We start from the raw sequence: 18561 nt of genomic DNA, 5'->3' as shown, positions 1-18561 counted from the left end.
CGGTGCTGCGGAGTGAGTGTCAGTAGTTGGTGGTGTCTCGTGTCTCGAGCGACCGTGAGGATGTCTTCCTTTATTTGCAACTAACCGACTCGAGCGGGAAAGACTCAAAGTGCAAAACGTAAGTAGATAACAGTTGACTACACTTTTGGACGTCACTTTTTTTTGCGTCGCTTTTTTTTTTTTTATTTGGTTGTATTCATGGTCGTTGGTGGCTTCCCATCGAAGGAAGAACCTGTAGCTATAATCGAACGGTAATGGGAATTAAAGTGTGTCGACATGCTGGCGTTTCCGTGTTGAAATAGATACACGTAGTTTATTACACACTTAATTTACTTCTCATTAACTGTGAAGCGCGTTGCGACTCGAGCTAAAACCTACGCCAAACATAAATAATGAACTAAATAGACTGTACCATAACGGTATGTAAGTTTAGAAATAAACGTGGTCATACCTTGTCTAGCTCTCAAGAGGCTTCTAAAAGAAGTAGGCAAAATACGCACGCTGAGTAATAAAAATCTAAGTAAACATGCATATATTTTGATGTGTGACAATTCCATTCATTGTATTGCTATTTTGTAATTTGTGCTTACTTTGGGTGCCCAAAACAAGTCAGCATGCCCGTGGGCTGCTTGTGTTGTCAACTTGGACAAATGTAGGTGTGTGGACTGTGGCGCTATCTGGAGTGCATTTTAGCAATCCTGTTTTATTTATACACACACACACACACACACACACACACACATTATATATAAATATATATATATATATATATATATATATATATATATATATATATATATATATATATATATATATATATATATATATATATATATATATATATATATATATATATATATATATATATATATATATATATATATATATTGTGGCGGACACTAGGACCATGTCTCTCACCCAGTAGGCATGTCGCTATGATCCTTTGATGCTTTGAACCTGTTGGCTTTGTTTTGCTGTTTTGGACTTTGTTGTATCAGTTTTGTGATGGCATGCGAAGAGTAAAGATCTCCACTAGCACAGCAACGTGTGGTTTCTTCGCCTCGCCACAATATAAGTGTGACTTACATTGTATAGGGGCAGTCTAATTGAACAATGTATTGTTCTACCCATCACAATTCGCAGTTTGCATTGATAAATAGATATATTTTCAAATAATTTGAGAATAGGTTAATGGAACCTGACTGATATTCCATCCGGTTGCTAATCTTTTTTTGCAAGCCAGTGTTCCCTAGCACCTGTTGGGAATGACTTCTATGAAACTGTTGAGTGAGTGTCAACAGCAAATGGGAGGTCACTCACCCAGGCCGTAGTTGAAGATAAAACTGCCATGTTGTCTTCCATGCTATAAATACATTTACAATGGGCTGGCAACATCAATTCCAGTTAAGGCATCTAATCCATATTTTTTCCTGATTATCTTGCGTTTGGCATGACTCAGTGATTTTCTTTCCATGATCACAGTGCACCTCCTTAAGAATCGGTGGTGTACACAGTCGGGCTCAGTGGTGGACTGTGCATTTGATACCTTGGTCTTACCTTGGGAATTACTCGACTTAGTCCACTTCTTAATGCCGTCATGGTGATGTTACAATTATAGAAACTCAATACTACACAAATATGCAACAGTCTCTCTCAATCGTGACTGATAATCAAGTAGTTCAGAATCAAAGTTTGGAGCCACCACTGACGAAATGAGTCAAAAAATGAAAATGGAGGTACTCATCCATCTTAATTCTCCACCGACAAAAAAAAAAAAATTATATATATATATCAACACATAGAAGTACCTCAAAAAGTAAGAAAATTACAGAAATTTTGTCAGGTTTGTCTATCACACATTTGTAGAAAAACACCACTCAATGAAGGAAGAAAAGACACCAAGATAGTTTTACTTGCATGGAGAATGGAATAAGACTAGTAGATAGTCTCACCCAATGTTCTGCCGGCCTTCCCGTTCAACTCTGCTTTTTCTTGAACACAGCCACGTGTTATGCAAGGCGAAAGATTTTTGCGTAGTCATTTATTCTGTCCATTATCAACTATCTTCATACATCCGTGGGTCTTGGTAAGGATGGACTGGCCCCCCAGTCGGTATCATGCGCCTAACGAGTCACCACTGCGATTGCTGAGCAAAGGATACATTACTGTCAATTTTGAATTTGTTGGGGCTATAGCAGTTGAGATAAGCCGGTTGAGCAATGCACAAATGCAGGGAATGCAACAGCATGCACAGTATTCAAAAACAGCTGCAAACACAGCTCCATGAACCAGGATGGAAAAAAAAAAAAAAGTTTTTATACTTTCCAAAAGTTTTGTCCCACCACTCAGACCAGGCAGAGGTATTTACCCCCTGTGATTCGGAATGCAATAACCCTCGACGACCTTCGTGAATGACCCATCTGGAGCATTCTATACATGTGACAATAAAATCTATTTGAATCTTTGAAATGCATGTACAGCGCTGGTAACCTAACATTTCAGGTCCTATAAAGCTGTTCCCGCGATTCGTCAGACTTTGCTCACCTTTCCTTTTTGGATAACTCGATTGAGATGACCTTTTTACAATGTGTGAGATGTAGCTACGATTTCCTTTCTGCAATTTTTACTGTTATTGATGTGGTTGATGAAGGCCTTCGCCAGAAAATGCCAATGCTTGTTTTTGATGTTTCGAATCAGAACCCAGGTTTCCCTGAGCAACCAGTTTGTCCTGTTGAAAAGGAGTGTAATCGCTTTCTGGTACAGATCATGCAGCTTCTGCAGAAATTTTTTTAAATATAAATTTAAACCATAGGCATTAAAACGAATGTTTGAATGTTGCTAGGTTGAAATCCCTACTTTTAAGAAAAAGTTAATGACTTATCTCCTCAATTCCACCGACACGTGGAACCTCTGAGTAAGTAGAGTCTGGATCCTATCCCTGGGACTGAAGTTACTGTAGTGGACCATAGTGGTCAAGAAACTCCTCGGTGGCAAACCCCGGATGTAAATGCGATCCTCTGGATGTTGTAGGGCTGTCCTGGTTGACATGTCTCTGCAACATCATGGAGACATTGGGGACAGTGCCTCTGGATGGGCAGACTGGGGTGACGGTTCCCCTTTTTAAGAAGAGGGGCCGGTGGGAACGGTGGCTTCCTCTTATAGAGGGAACAGGAAAGGCGGCCGAAGAGTTGAGGGGTCCGGTTTGGAGGTCTCTGCATTTCATCTCTGCCTTTTGCAGATGATGTGGTGCTGTTGGCTTCTTCAAGCCGTGACCTCCAACTCTCACTGGAGCGGTTCGCAGCCAAGTGTGAAGTGGCTGGGATAAAAATCATCACCTCCAAATCGGAGACCACGGTCCTCAGCGGGAAAAGGGTGGAGTGCCCTCTATGGGTGAGGGATGAGGTCCTGCCCCAAGTGGAGGAGTTATAAGTATCTTGGGGTCTTGTTCACAAGTGAAGGTAAAATAGAACGGGAGATCGACAGGCGGATCGGTGCAACGTCCGCTGAGCTGATACCCGTCTGTCGTGCTGAAGAGGGAGCTGAGCCGAAAAGCGAAGCTCTAATTATGTTCCTTCCCTCACCTATGGTCACGAGCTGTGTGTCGTGACCGTAAGCAGATCCCTGTTAGATGCGGCCGAAAGGAGTTTCCTCAGGTCAGGTTAATGAAATCATTTCTGATGGTTAAGGTTAGGGGTAGGGGCAAGAAAATGCATGACGTCAATGTATGTCCTCACAAGTACAGCAATACAAACAGGCGTGTGTGTGTGTGTGTGTGTGTGTGTGTGTGTGTGTGTGTGCATGTGTATGTTTGTAGGTACACAACAGGAAATGCGACGTCATTCAAAGAAGAAACATGCAGTGTTACTGTTGCTGCTACTTGCAGGGGGTGTCTATTTCATTTACTCTTCACACTCGATCAACACTGTGAGTACACTCAAACAGGAGATGAACCACTCTGCTGATAAAGTAACAATGAAATTTGATGTTCAATGAGTAGTTTTTCTTTTGCAGTATCTCAGAAAGTCAGAGCAGCCAGTGGTCATGAACTTAACATGGAAGGCAGAAAGGATGGTCAGTATGGAATCGTGGGTGGAACAGGGAGACTATCTGCCTCTCAATGTGACCTATCAACTGCTTGCAGGATTACCATCTACTCAATCTAGTAAGTTTGTGCTAAATTCTTAACCGGTAGATTATGACGTATTACAACAAGTACTCTTCTAGATGTGACTTTTCAGGATTTTTACGCTCCAATCCTGCTTTGTTTTTTGTTAAAGATAAATTAACTACATGCCGGAAGTTGCTTCTGGATCCTACGACACCGCCATTGCGAGAGTTCCATCATTTTAATGAATCAGACAAGTCTGATACAGCAATAGTTTAAGTCTTTTTTTCATCCAAAGATTATTTGCCGTAGCAAGAGGTATTTCCTGAAATAAAATTTCACAGGGGGTACATCATTGGAAAAAAAGGTGGAGAACCACTGTACTAGACTGTCCGAGCTCTTTTGGAATGTGTTACACGCATCAGTAAATGGAGTGCAAATTTAAAAACTGAAGGTTTCTTTCATTTACATTTCATACAAATGTAAAAAAAAAAAATAAGTGTGCCTGCTCCATGTTTTGCATCAGAGGTCCCCAATTGCTGGTCCGTGGCCCGTAATTCATTGATTTAATTTGTTTTTGTGGTTTAAATTTTTGTAAGCTATATAATTCTTGCATATAGGACTTACCTGAGTAGCTGAGTTATAGTGATGTTTGATATTGAAGAGACAGACACTGACAACCTTTGTTTCCTGCATTTTCTTGTCTTTACAGTTTTACAATATAAATGAGTGAGATTTACCACTGACTCAACTTAAAAGAACTTCCTCATTTGCTGTTTGCTGTCTGCCTATCCGGATCGAATCCATTCTAACATCTCGAAAGGACACACTAAATAAACTATTTCCATTTTATACATTATCCAAGTCTAAAAGCTATTTTAAAAAAAAACATGTATTTTGAAAACTGTATTCTTTTGGATCTGTTTCGGTCACTTGAGCGCCAAAATTGTACTCACAAGATGTTAAATGAGTAAGAAACAGACATCCTGCCAAGAGACAGGTGACGAGCCTATAACTTTGAAGAAGAAAAAGAAAGCCTTTAACAGGCAATACCAGAAGTCCTACTTAATGTAAAGTAATGACTTCTTTGCGGTAAGGACTTAGACCCACAAAGTGACAAGGAATGGATTCTCTATATTTTGGTTACCGAACCAGATGAGCTAGCAAATGGCGGCAGCCTCAAAAATGTTTTCGAGACTCCCGACGTGGCATCTGTGCAGAGAAACAAGCTGAGGGCTCCCATTAGATTGCCATTAATAGTGAGCTCATATTTCATAACCCTAACCCTAAAACTCGGATTTTTTTTTTTAGTAATAAGCTTCACTATGGTGTGCTCTTTTCTCCAACAGGGTATCTATGTATTGGCCTATCATCCGTGAAGAGGAAGAAAGGTAGTTATTTGACCTCTACGTTAGTGTCCCTCTTTTCCCAATCGTCTCCTGAAGAGCACTCTTCAATGGTGGTTGTGGTGCTGCTTGCCGATTTCGATGTGGACTGGCGGATGAGCACAGTGACCAAGATAAAATCTGAATTCTCCTCAGCGCTGGAGCAAGGTCGCCTGTTGGTTATTCACGTTCCTGAGGAATTCTACCCACCTACAGCAGGTGAAGCGCAAATATTTGGTGGTGTTAGCATCATGCGTTGGGGTGTCTTTGAACGTGATTGTTTTATTTCGCACACAGCCACATCCTCCGCTATAAGTGATTGCACACACAGTAGTGCAGCAACATTATCGTAATTGGTTTTGTTTTCCTCTCAAAGATTCGGTAGTTGGATGTCATTTTCCTTATCTATCCCCAAATAGTGTCTTTCTAACCCCCCTGCAGGTCTAAAGAGGAACTACAATGATCCTCCGGAGAGAGTATCATTCCGATCCAAGCAGAACCTGGATTACGCTTTCCTTGTGCACTACAGCTCGGGCCTCGGCAGATACTACCTTCAGCTGGAGGATGATGTCTCCTCCGCAAAAAACTTTCCCACAACCATAAAAAAGTACGTTGAGGAGCAAGAGGCCAAGAAGACAACCTGGGCGATGCTGGAGTTCTCTAGCCTCGGCTACATCGGGAAACTCTACAAGTCGGTTCACCTCCCTCTGCTGGCACGTTTTCTCTTCCTTTTCTATCAAGAAATGCCTTGCGACTGGTTGATGTCTCACTTTCGACTGCTGCTGACTCAGGAGAAGCCCATTCTTTTCAAGCCTTCCCTATTCCAGCACATGGGGACTTTCTCCTCATTCCAAGGGACTTATAACAAACTAAAAGACAAGGATTTTGAAGAGAGCATCTACGCCAACCCTCCAGCTGAGGTTTTCTCCGACATGTCTACCTATAAGAACCACTTTCCCACACTGGCCTGGGAGGCTGGGGAAGGATTCTTCTGGGGCCGCTCCCCAGAGAAAGGCAACTATTTGACAGTGGTGTTGGCAGATCCAAGAGTGGTGACGGGAATAACTGTCGAGACTGGGTCAGAGGGAAAAGATCTCCTAGGCTCAGCACAGGTGCAACTAGGACACAGTGTGATCACCCCTGCAAAGGAGAAAACCTGCAAAGATTTTCATGTATTGGGATTTCTCGAGAACGGTGCGTTTGCGATGTCGGAGGTAGACAAAAACTACGGCTTGGCTTCTTCGTGTTTGAGGATACAAGTCACCGATGGCCAGAAGGACTGGGTGGTCATTAAGAAAATCAGAATCTCAACAAAGCCTCCGCAGAAAGCACAGATGTGAATTGCAGGTCATGGTTTTCACCCCTGGGGGGAGGGATCATTGCAGGGTTTCAAAGGGAGGTGCAGCAGCTCAGGAAACAAACATTGTATTTTTAAAATAAGCACTACTCCAACGGAACACAGGGTTGTTTACACAAATCGTCATGGTGCGAGACTCATGGGGCCCCCGCTTGTGCCCCCCCCCCCCCCTTTTTTTTTGAGCTGCCCGTCCCTGATTCTGAGTATAATATCAAAAGGCCTTGCAAAGGAGGCCCCCTTGTTTTTAATATTCACTTGGGTGACATTCGCTGGTACACACTTTGGTAACCCCTGATGGATGAATTTATTCACTTGATATGAGAATCCAAAAGATGTGCGTACATTTACCAATGATAAATCACAAGTTAGAAGCTCATATTGCCAACATATTCAAGTGATTTTGTAGAAGTGAATATCTGGAGTAATAGTGTGTGTGTTTGATTCCGAATCACTTAGAATTCCTAAACTTGTATATTTGAAGGAGATGAGGGTGTGAAGGCTCCTGGGCTTCATGAGTTTTTATGTTTTTAACGTATTCACAAGTCGTACGAGTCATGGGGGTTCAATCTGCGTTTGGGATTGTTCCGTGTTTTTCTTTTCCTTAAAATAATTCAGTTGGATTCAGATCATGTAAAACAACACTCGAGTATGTCAATGCTGAGGGCTCTGCAGCATGAGCTTCTTTTGGCTTTAGCTGCAGATATATTTAACCTGAGCAACACTATTCTGGTCACACGTACGGGCCTGCTCATCTAAATATTGTTGTCAGTAAATAGAAACAATTTTGTCTTTACTTTTTATAGTTTGATTTTGAAAATACTAACACTGGAAATAAAGATTTTAAAAATGAGCTCCAGTAAGCTCCTTCTTCTTCTTAATACCTTTACACACTGATATTCAAAACATTTGAAGCCAAATTCTCAAGGTGGACAGCTGCTAAGTCAAGGGGCTAAAGAGCTATCATGTATACATTTTTTTTTACAGCAGTTTTATCTGGCGCATCAGTACAAATGTCCCAGTTTAGAATAGGGGGTACTATGCGTGTACTATTTTTATTCATTTGGGGCTAAGGGCTGACGCTGGACCAGTAACTGGACTTGCGGGGTCGGTTTCTCCTGTCTTGGGCCGCGAAGCTGACATTGGTCTCTGGCCCTGCGGTCTTTGGCCAGCATTTTCTCTGTCCGCGGATGATACCTCGTCCGCCCGTGCGTCCTGTCCCCGGTTGCCAGTTCTGTGGTCTGCAGAAATAGGACGGCTCTGAGACGTTTGCTGGGCTTCAGCAGCAGATGGGGGCAAGGAGGGTGAGGCGGTGCTGTTCTTCTGTACACACCCCGTGTTCTGAAATATATTATTCGAGTACATACTTGATTATGTAAGGAAATAAGTGCAGATCAAGCAGGTAATTCAAAGATTGGGATTGTAGATGATCACAATGCATCCCGCTTGACACTGCTAGCTTATCTGAGTGGTTCTCAAATGAGCGTGCGAGTACCCCTGGGAGTATGTGGGATTTTAACAGGGTTTATGCACGTATCAGCAGATCTAAGAGTTTTTAATGCCATGACAGGAATTGGTTATTTTTCTTTCAAATTAAGAGGAAATTTATTGCAAGGAGACAAAACTTGTAGCTAACTTGTGCGATAGTGACTCTTTTGGAAAGCATTCTATGCTTTCCAATTTTTTAAGTTTTATAAGGATTCGCATTATTGGAATAATTCTCCGGTAGACAAGCAATAAAGCAGATGTAACAATGTTGCAAGAGCTAAGAGTATCTTCTGGAGTTGCTGAATAAGATATGCCTTGAGACCACAGTAAAATAAGTACCATGTTTTAAGAAGTTAGATACGGATGGTAGAACACTGTTTTAATGTTTGACGTTTTTTTCACAATATTTTTTGAGCTGCTTAGGAGGAACCTGATTAAGAAAAAAAATACAGGAAATAAATCATTAAATAAAAAAAAAGGTTGGCAACCACAGCTCTAAGGGTTATTGACACCGGAGCCTAAGCTGAACAAATGTTTTTGTTGCGCCCCCCCCCCCCCCCCCCTCCCCCCCTGAAAAGTGGCTCCAAGATGTGCCGTGGTATGACGCACTCTTAAATGGGGTCCTCAGCTTGCAGACAATACAGGTGCGTTTGATATGGGGGTGAAAAAAACAGGTGCGTTTGATATGGGAGGCAAAAAAAAAAATCAGTTATTTACTACAGAAGTATGAAAAGCGCATGTTCACCTAACGCAACTTAGACAAATTGAAGGAACAATGCAATCTCTAATAGTTTACCTGTGTACCTTCATGCGCCTGAGAGCGCCTTCCATGTCATCCTATTTGTTTACTGAGGCGGCTTGGAATGGCTGTCATGCTGCATAGGATTCCTGTGAGTGCGTGAAGGGGATTGTTTACATTGTTGCTTTACAGTGAGTATGGGAGTGACAAAGAGGTGGACATTGAGTCAGACTGTTTTAATTTAAAAGAGGAAAAAAAAGATGCAGACCAAACAGTAAGTCCTGGTAACTCATGTGAGCAACCAACAAAAAAATTGACATTGGACAAGTATGACCTAAATTATGGTCCAAAACTCGACAAATTTGTTCATTTCTGCACACAAAATGACAAATTTTGCCAAAGCATTTATAGTTTGTATCATTTGTAACAAGTCCTAAAGGCGCAGGATCTCGACACGTCTCTACATCACGCGGACTTCGGGTACAGTGCCTTTGGGTCGGCAAACTGTGGTGGTGGTGGTCCCCCTTCTTAAAGGGGGGACCGGAGGATGTATTCCAACTATAGAAGGATCCTACTCCTCAGCCCCTGAATTTGCTGTCTTAAAGGCCCACTGATTAAATTATTCACATGGCAGTTACAATAATGTACAGAAACAACATTAAACAGTAGGAGGGAAAGAACTATTACATGTACTACGCTCGACTGTTCTAAAGAGTTGAAACATTTCACTATTACAGCATTCCGCTCAGTATAATTTGATGTCTGTCTCTTTTCCCTTTTCAGCTCACCCGAGGAATGTTCCTCAGGATCAGCTCATATTTGCTCACGCAATAATGCAAATCATTCGGCACACTATCTTGGGAAAGGCAATTTCAAAGGACCTTTGGTTTTTGCTGCTTCAAACTAAGATTGACATCAAGCACAAAGGTCGTCTCCATTGCTGTCAAACGCAATTTTATCATATCCTTTGTGGACAGTAAAGAAGCAGAAACCGTGCGTGCATAAGACTTCTGCTGTCAACAACATACTGCAGCGCTAACCTGCTTGCTCGCGTCCTGCAAAGCATCAGTGTTGTTGCTGCCTTTCAGTTGTCCAGCTTGGCCTGTGTGTTGAGGGTCCAAGCCCCAGGCCTTGAGTCTTTCCAGCCCCTCCACTGAACGGCTAGTGGGATTGAGTCTCTGCACTGGTATACGAGCAGGAAGATCCCAAGTCCCTTTAAAGTCAGGCCAAGCGCTGCCTCTCTGGTGTGTTACAAAACAGGCCCCAGGAAGTCATGATGATGCAGAACCACGTTTCTTCATTTGAAGGAAGAAGAATGTATAACAAAGGTTTTACCTTTGCCTTTCCAGGGAGCAAATACCCTCTGTTGTCTGCGATAAACTTGGTGCTGCCTCTCAGTGCTGTGGATGCCTAAAAACATGCAGGCCTTATATCAGAGGGATGGGCAAAGGGGCATTGCAAGCTTTAGCGGGCTTTTAAAATTTTGTATTTTTTTTTACTTTCTATATCTAAGGAGACATGTGTTTTCAACCCTTTTAAAAAGAGGGTGAGTCGAAGCCGGTCTACCTTTTTTAAAAAAGGCATTATATCAGAGGGATAGGCAAAGGGGCACTGCAAGCTTTAGCGGGCTTTTAAAATTAACAATTGAAGCATCTTGTATTTTTTTTTTTTACTTTCTATATCTAAGGAGACATGTGTTTTCAACCCTTTTAAAAAGAGGGTGAGTCGAAGCCGGTCTACCTTTGTTAAAAAATTATAAGTACATTCTGCAACATCTCAGTGCGTACTAGGGCTAATAAAACTCTTGAAAAATCTTTAGGTCTTGTTTAATCACCTAGCTACCCCCACCCAAATATATAACTCAATCTTGTATATGGAATGAAAACTAAACATTGAATTACATATTTTTACCTACACCGAGGGAATGCGACTTAAAAGTGAGTCTCAACGTGGCCCTTGCATTCTTCAATTTAGATGCGGCACCTAGTTGAAAAAGTTTGGTCCCTCTTGCATTAGGTGGTTACGTATATTTGACAAGAAAAGAAAACTGGATTACTGTACAGTATAACATTGGTTACCTTTTTGGGTTCCTTCGCTTGACACCAGTTCTGCAGCCTCTTAGGCTTGAAAGCATCGTCATACTGCGGAAATCAAAGTTGCCTTATTCAAATGGGAAACACATGTTTGCGGTTTTAGTGCGTGATTTACCTGGTTTGCTGAGAAATTGGAAGACATTTCTGCGACCGTTTACAAACGAGCCGGTTGAACGGAGTCGTTGCATAGCAACCTAAACACGTGACCTCGTTCATCGAAAGTCTGGAATTTTGGCGTTTGATGAACTACCACTGGAACTTGTTTTGGTGGCGTTGATCGTACACGAACTTATACTTTAGATATGTGACAAATGCGCCATTTTCGTGACCCCTTATTTGTGTGGATACGTCACGTCGGTTACGTTTGATCTCCTGTGAGAAAAGTGCGCTGTTGATTAAAAAACGCATTTCCGCACCCATTTTGAAATCGGGGTGTAGCGCAATCCCCTCTGATGCCTGTTTTGGATTTGGTTATTTTTCTACAGTGTTTTATTTTTTTGTCGCAGACACGACGATATCACTAAATTTTGACCGTCCAAAAAGTTTTGCAAGCCAGCTTGTTTTCACATCTAATTTTGAAGTATATTTAAGGCCATTCTATTTGTTTGAGCTTAAAACTAGGGGTGATTTTAGTAATCTTTAAAATGTCATAACTTCCGCAAATATTAACATATTGCTTACATTTGAACAGCGTTGGTCTCAAAATCAAATGTTTTATTTTATTTTATGCCACGAAACCAACTACAGTATTCATATTTGCCTCACTCGTTGTAAGCACTCGAAAAACTTGCCGTAATGTCGATTCGTATTTTAAGCGTTGAGCGTCAACTTCACCGCCATATTGGATGTGGAAAATAGTTAGCTGGGCAAAGATGCCTTATTCAAGTGCTGCCTGGAGATGTGTTAAACGCTCTACTTGTGCGTTGAGCACTCAAATGTAACTATTTCCTTGTACGTAGTACAGCCTCCAGCTTCCAGAGAGTGTTTTTTTTTCATCCTGTTTTACTTCTGTTGTGGACGGCACTGTGATATTTATTGCTTAGCCAACTTTTCACATACTATGGATTTCACTCAAATAGCGATACTGAAAAAGCACAGTGAATCGACTGACAGAAGGTGATTTTAATTTTTAGTTTGTCTCCACAAATTGCCATTATATGTGTTTAATTGATGTGTGATTGCATAGCATATTAAAACAGCAAGATAGATACTTTTATGGATGTTTATAGATAATTAGATAAATCAGATAGATCAGTAAATGGATATTTATAGATAGATAAATCGATTTACAGAGACGGATGAATATATAGATAGATATTTGTTTATTACCAACAGATAATAAGGTGTCTTTACACTAACCTCATGTGAAATGACATCAGTCTGTATTTCGGAAGACATCTCATGAATGTGCCAGCAACATTTACATGTCCCATACCGTAACAAGTGAAGATCTACTTTGGTTTACATACAGAAATTACATAAGGATCATGTCCTCAGTCATTTTTAATATCGCTAGTTATATTATTTTGTTGACTACAAATCATGCAATTATCTGGTGTAGTCAAACAGGAATGTGCATTGAAAAACGGATCCCAACAATCCATTAACGCTTATAATTTGTATTGTGCATTTAAATGACTGCTGCAGAAAAAAATTCATTTGACTCTTCAATACGATTTTGTTATGCTTCATTTAATGACCACTAGATGTCCCCCTTAAACCGTATCATTAAGGCTCCGAGCAATGAATCAATGCTCGTTAAACGATTCGGAGCTCCAACATGGCCTCACTCGACCATCACAAATTATCCATAATTCGACGGTAAAATAACCACACGAATAATAATAATAATAATAATAATAATAATAATAATAATAATAATAATAATAATAATAATAATAATAGACCTAACAGAGCGTAATAAATACAAGTACAAGATCACGGTGTACCAGATCCCTATTTATATCATGATTAGGGAGAATGGCAGTGAGCCTGTGAATACTACGTATTTTCGTTCCGCACTTGTCATTTGGCCGGAAATTGTATTATTTACTTCCTAAAACACGCATTTCTGTTCCACGCTTGTCATTTTACCGGATATTGTATTATTTACTTCCTGTAGCGCCCCGTAGTTAGCTATAACCTAGCAAAGTGCATGCTGGTTCGAGCATTTGAACATTGTTACATTCGCGCTAAGTGTTCTGTGTTCCCTATTTTGACATTAACAATTGTTGTACCCTGAGTACCCTCAATCGCTGCGTGCTTTGTCACATAGTCTTGTAGAATGTTTTGCGATAACTAAGTTACTTCAATGGTAATGTTCCAAAAGTCATGGAACCGGGTCCGTCCTCGCGCCTTCCTCCCGCCCGGGATGACCGTGTGGTTCAGGCTGCCGGTAGAGCTTCTGGCGCCGGCGGAGATGTGGACGTTAGTCGAGAAATGAAAACACACTTTCGCGTGTGTCGTTTCATCATGGAAGCGGGTAATCGACAACTCATCTCTTCTATCAATCCGCATGCACAACTAGTGAGGTCCAATGCGCAATCGGGCGCTTAAACTTGCGGTCGTCTGACGTTAACTGATTTCTATCTGGGATTGTAGTGTGCAATGATGAAAAAAATAGTCTGTTTAAAGTTTTAATAGAATGAATATTTATATCTTGCATAGGAGTGAAGCTGGGCATGCGCTCTGTGCCTGTTGCTACAGCGTGTGTGTTGTATCACAACTTCTTCCAACATGTCAGCCTTAGTGTGTATGAACCCTACTTGGTGGCCATGAGCTGCTTGTACCTGGCAGGTAAAGTGGAGGAGCAGCACATAAGGACACGTGACATCATCAACGTAAGCCACAGGTAAGAATCTTTGTTTATAGGGGCACGCTATACTGTACAGTAAAATGAAAGAATCCCGTCAAAGGTAAACATGAACAGTGAGGAGAACGAAAGACATTGCCTGATGGTAATAAAGTATGTAGGTGGTAACATTTTTTTTTTAATTATATAGGTCAGTGCACTGAAGGTCTGCAGGAAATGTTGAGTATAAATATGTCTACAATTCTTGATACTTTTGTAATTTTAAATAGAGTGGGAGGGTAACCCACGCCACAGTATGTCAATACCTCTTTGGCCTGCAGTTCAGTGCATTTTTTGTATGATTTTCGGTGCATAAAGGAGAGCAATGGATATCCTCGCTTTCAAATTATTCATTCGGTTTGCTTGTCAGCAAAAACTGCATTTTGTTGTACTGTAAACCAATTTTACATGACTTACTCTTAACTAGGGTTTGTGATCAACTGCTTCATTTTGATATTGTTTATTAAATTCATAATGTTTCTGAATTGTAAGTGAAGGAATAATATGCACTCAGTATGTGATGCACTCAAATGCAGTTGGACGTTTCAAACTGAGAAAAAAGAGCTCTATGTATGCATTAAGCATTAATAAAGCTAGCTAGCATATTCCACAAAGAAGGAATGCAGGTGAAATTACTTTGATATTTTCCTTAATTACAACTGATGACGCCTCTAGTTACTTAAGTTTACATCAAATCAAATAGCAAAGCTTTCGGCTACAACTAGTGGTTGGTGATTCAATGAATCAAAATTTAGAACAGAGTTGCAATTGTGGTCCACGTGCTGTGGAAAAAGGCACTATCTTTACAATTCAAAACATGATCAATGTAAAAAGGAAAAAAAGTGGCACATTAAAGTCTGCATTTGTCATTTTGTCTTGCAAAGCAGAAGGGACTAGATCATAACGATTCTTTGTACATGTATAGATCGAAGCAGAAATCATGCGAATCAAAAATCAATTCTGAATTGAATCATAAGACGAGTCAAAGATTCCCACCCCTGCTCCGCACCGGTGATGACCACTTGTTGTCGGATTTTTGCGTGTGCACCTCTCTTCTTCCAGGAGAGACTGAGGACCCGTTGAAGGCAGCCAATATGAGAGGCCTGCAACTTCTTGATATGTTAGTCATGTAGTATCCAGCGTTCTTGTGGAATTCTAGAATTATTTGGGCCAAGACGACATCCTATCAACATCCTATTGTGGCTAATTCTTGCTCTGAGTGATGGGTTATGTCACAATTGTCCACCCACCCACCTTGTAGGTACTTCAACAGTGGCTGCGCCCCTTTAGAATGTGACAAGGAGTTCTGGGACCTCAGGGACAGTGTGGTGCAGTGTGAGCTCCTCATTCTCCGACAGCTCAACTTCCAAGTCTCCTTTGAACACCCACACAAGGTGTGTGTGTGTGTGTGTGTGTGTGTGTGTGTGTCTGTGTGTCTGTGCTGGAGAGGCTAATTCATCACCTTGTCAATGTCCGTCCTCCTTGCATGACAAAGTGTGATATTGTGCGATCCCGGCGTCCTTTTGCGCACCTTTACAGTCGGGATCTGTCTTTGGTTTCCGGTACACTTTGTTTTTGATTTGAAGAGCGAGTGGGTCTTCTGTCTCACCCTCTCTCTAGTATCTGCTCCATTATTTGATGTCTGTGAAATCGCTGGTGAACCGCCACGCTTGGTCCCGATGCCCTGTTGCTGAGACTTCCTGGGCATTGCTTCGGGACTGCTACCATGGCTCCATGTGTATCCGTCACATGCCCCAGCACGTCGCCATAGCAACACTGTATTTGGCTCTCAACAGCTATGGAGTAGAGCTGCCGGTTGGGGAAAAATGCTGGTGGCAGGTGTGTATTTGCTTTTGATTGTTATGTAGCACATGCAAGTTTGATTTGAAAATGGGTATTCTGATTGATATTGCTTTTGTGGAATTTGAATCAAGTCGTGAAATCTCCCCAATCTTAATCAGTTTCGAGGAACGTTATTTTAAACCTTAATTCAAAGGCAGTGTCTGGGCTTTTCTTTTGTGTACAGAGGAGTACAAACGACGTTGTCTATGTGTATGTGTTGGATTGATGAAGAAATTGTGAGTGATATCTATATGAAGGAAGATTGATTGATTGATTTATTTCCAATCTTGATTAAGAATTTGTTATCAGATTGTGCAAGTGCTCATACATTTGTGACTGGTGCATTGCTAGTGTGTGTATTTATGAATTCTCTTACTCCTCCATTAATATTACGATTACAGAATGCCAAAAAATGTATTGTATGGATCAACTACTTTTGCTGCTCTTGACAAATTTTCCTGATAGAATTGCTAAAAAAAATAGTCACATTTGAAGTTGCCATTAAGATGATTTACCACCGATTATTCCAGATCATGTCAGTCTTCAAAGTCTTCATCCTGTTATTTTAATTGAACGGTGGCATACTTAAAAACGTTCCTTTGTCAAGCAGTTTTACTCATTAGGTCTCATTAGTCGAAGCTCTGGTTTGCAAGGCAATCAATCTATTTACATTTTTAAATTTTTAATTTTTATTTTTTAAGTCCACACATCGAGCCCTGTGTGCATGTGTTCAGGTGCTCTGTGACCGTGTGACCAAAGCAGACGTGGATGCTGTGATCGCCGACCTTCTCCAGCTGTACGACATGGAGGCCAAGTGTATCTGAGAACACTGTCGGCAGACCGACACATGCAAGACGCCACTTGTTGATTCAGCCGCGCGTGTATAATCACCAGGGCTCGTTTCTGTGGGTAACTGTCTGTGCATGCACGAGGAAACGGGCATTCGAGACGCATACTGCATTACCAAGGCTTAACACCGTGGGGAGACAATTCTTCACTTGCCTCTCTTGTTGTCTGGGTTATGCAACAGATGCTATGCTTCTTTTTTTTTTTTTTTTTTACCTGGTAATTGTTGACCCCCGCATTTAATTGCCAAGGTTTATGATACTTTTGTGCATTCTTCGCTCCCTGAAAATTTTGATCAAAAATATTTTTCCAAAACTACTGGTTACGATGGACATTGTGCCAAAATTGTAAATGTGTTTTCTCTCAAAACTAGGGGTTTCAACTTTGCAATTTTCAAATATTTAGCAATGTTTAGCAATTGTTCAATGTTATTTCTATGCGCTCCTCTATTCCTCTCAAATGCCTCCATCTCCGCCCTGCCCCATCTGTGCAATGTAACGTGGCATGTTCTTCATCTGACAAATCAGTTTTGTCATTTTCATTGCCAGATTCTGGATCAGAGGCCTTTCCCTGCTCAGATGACTCAATTTTAGCAGTGACAGCAACAATCCTGGCATATCACTCAGTGGGGCAAGCAAGGGATGGCGCTGTCAACGACTTGACGTCACATCCGTTCTCAAAATGGAGGCGTCCTTTATAACTAACTAGGGTGATTTTGGTTGACTTGTTTTGACAAATTAAGGAGAAGACAGAAAAAGTGGCACACCATGTATTTTTCAAACTTACAATATTCTACAACATACTACAATATTCCCTCCTTTACCCAACAAGACCTCAATTTGGGATCTCTGAAGGTACACTCGACAGTAATGCACAGTTGAATCATTCTCTCTGTAATGGCTGCTACCGAGGCATAGCTTCATCCTTTCACCCATGTGAGTCATTAAACTTGTTCCATTCACGGTCATTGTCATCCTCGTCTTTCTCTGTTCACGAGATGAAGGAAAAGATCTGTGATGTTTAGGAGCCTTTTCTTGGGTGTCGCAAGCGAACAAATCTAAAATGAGAGTTCACGAAACCGGTGCGTTTGGCGGCTCCTTCGCTGAGAATACAAAGTACATGACAGGCATGTAGGCAGCATATACTGTACAGTACACGTGTCTTGGCCAATCAGCTTACTTGATTGATGGACTGAGCCAATCAGACGACAGCAAACTGAGGAAGCCATATTACAGTGATTTGTTTTTTCCATTTTTTTTTAAGCCGCACTGGGTATATATCATGATTCTGAAAATGGCAAACGTACATACACACTCTCCTACCACGGCTTTGCTTTCAAGTGCACGTTTGTGAAGGGAATCATGTATTAGGTTGTTATCAATATGTGCTTATTTCTTGTAGTAGTAGTGTGTAATAGTGTGCATTGCTATCCATGTGTGCAGTCCTAGTTCATCTGGCCCCAGTCCTTAGATAAAGCTGTAGACGCAGGAAAGTGGGAGCTGGGACCTCGGCCCAGCTGTTGGTGGCGCCCGGCTGGCTCTTTTTGTTATGTCTTGTAAAGTGCAATGCTTTGCTGAATGAACAAAAAGCAGGCAGGGACGCTTGAGCGATGAATTAGTGCTATCGGCAGCGCATTCGTTCTTTCGCCAAGCTTTTTCCCGTTGCCATGGCAAAGAAAAGTCAATCTTGGCTGGTCTGAGTTACTGTTTTTGCTGCTCAGCAGCTAGGCTTGTCCTAGTCTTCTTTTAGAAGATGGGCCCTTCACTTACCTTCAGCACCTGATTCTAATGCAATTGGTGCACTTTCACCTTTCACTTTACAATGGAAGCTGTTGATCAGCTCCAGTGTTTTTTTTTGT

The 18561-nt window shown here is 41.3% G+C and overlaps 3 protein-coding genes across 5 annotated transcripts; 2 read left to right on the top strand and 1 right to left on the bottom strand.

The window, feature by feature from the left end:
* The first annotated feature begins 12 nt into the window (after positions 1-12).
* Positions 13-7703, top strand: LOC148427686 (alpha-1,3-mannosyl-glycoprotein 4-beta-N-acetylglucosaminyltransferase C-like). The gene is made up of 5 exons (XM_088407841.1): positions 13-118; positions 3815-3924; positions 4012-4162; positions 5455-5709; positions 5932-7703. The coding sequence occupies exons 2-5, from the start codon at positions 3829-3831 to the stop codon at positions 6828-6830; spliced, it is 1401 nt and encodes a 466-aa protein (XP_088263967.1). The 5' UTR covers positions 13-118; positions 3815-3828; the 3' UTR covers positions 6831-7703.
* Positions 7630-11516, bottom strand: cfap126 (cilia and flagella associated protein 126). The gene is made up of 5 exons (XM_088407842.1): positions 11280-11516; positions 11150-11212; positions 10407-10481; positions 10112-10312; positions 7630-8185 (listed from the first exon to the last, which is right to left on the bottom strand). The coding sequence occupies exons 1-5, from the start codon at positions 11304-11306 to the stop codon at positions 7904-7906; spliced, it is 648 nt and encodes a 215-aa protein (XP_088263968.1). The 5' UTR covers positions 11307-11516; the 3' UTR covers positions 7630-7903.
* A 1775-nt stretch (positions 11517-13291) lies between these two features.
* On the top strand, positions 13292-17670 carry ccnq (cyclin Q). 3 transcript variants are annotated; one of them, XR_015868170.1, is made up of 6 exons: positions 13292-13646; positions 13832-14015; positions 15277-15409; positions 15636-15854; positions 16592-16762; positions 17252-17670. XR_015868170.1 is itself a non-coding variant. In XM_088436869.1 (5 exons), the coding sequence occupies exons 1-5, from the start codon at positions 13496-13498 to the stop codon at positions 16679-16681; spliced, it is 648 nt and encodes a 215-aa protein (XP_088292995.1). In that variant the 5' UTR covers positions 13292-13495; the 3' UTR covers positions 16682-17670. The 3 variants fall into 3 exon arrangements, 2 of the variants coding, with proteins under 2 accessions (XP_088292995.1, XP_088292985.1); XM_088436869.1 differs by having other exon boundaries at positions 13961-14015; positions 16592-17670; XM_088436859.1 differs by having other exon boundaries at positions 16592-17670.
* Positions 17671-18561: the final 891 nt, after the last annotated feature.

Source organism: Hippichthys cyanospilos, chromosome 2 (assembly GCF_059441005.1).
Source record: "Hippichthys cyanospilos isolate Australia breed blue-spotted pipefish chromosome 2, RoL_Hcya_1.0, whole genome shotgun sequence".
NCBI lineage: Eukaryota > Metazoa > Chordata > Actinopteri > Syngnathiformes > Syngnathidae > Hippichthys > Hippichthys cyanospilos.
This window is presented reverse-complemented; position numbering and strand designations above follow the sequence as displayed.

Excerpts from the sequence above, each read along its gene's own strand:
- cfap126 (XM_088407842.1), bottom strand. The coding sequence starts at position 11,306 with ATGTCTTCCAATTTCTCAGCAAACCAG. Across the intron at positions 10,482-11,149 it reads AAGCGAAGGAACCCAAAAAG|GCATCCACAGCACTGAGAGG; the intron begins GTAACCAATGTT and ends GCATGTTTTTAG. Across the intron at positions 8,186-10,111 it reads TGCAGGACGCGAGCAAGCAG|AACACGGGGTGTGTACAGAA; the intron begins GTTAGCGCTGCA and ends AATATATTTCAG.
- LOC148427686 (XM_088407841.1), top strand. The coding sequence starts at position 3,829 with ATGCGACGTCATTCAAAGAAGAAACATGCAGTGTTACTGTTGCTGCTA. Across the intron at positions 3,925-4,011 it reads CTTCACACTCGATCAACACT|TATCTCAGAAAGTCAGAGCA; the intron begins GTGAGTACACTC and ends TTTCTTTTGCAG. Across the intron at positions 5,710-5,931 it reads ATTCTACCCACCTACAGCAG|GTCTAAAGAGGAACTACAAT; the intron begins GTGAAGCGCAAA and ends ACCCCCCTGCAG.
- ccnq (XM_088436859.1), top strand. The coding sequence starts at position 13,496 with ATGGAACCGGGTCCGTCCTCGCGCCTTCCTCCCGCCCGGGATGACCGT. Across the intron at positions 13,647-13,831 it reads TCGTTTCATCATGGAAGCGG|GAGTGAAGCTGGGCATGCGC; the intron begins GTAATCGACAAC and ends TATCTTGCATAG. Across the intron at positions 15,855-16,591 it reads GGGAAAAATGCTGGTGGCAG|GTGCTCTGTGACCGTGTGAC; the intron begins GTGTGTATTTGC and ends GCATGTGTTCAG.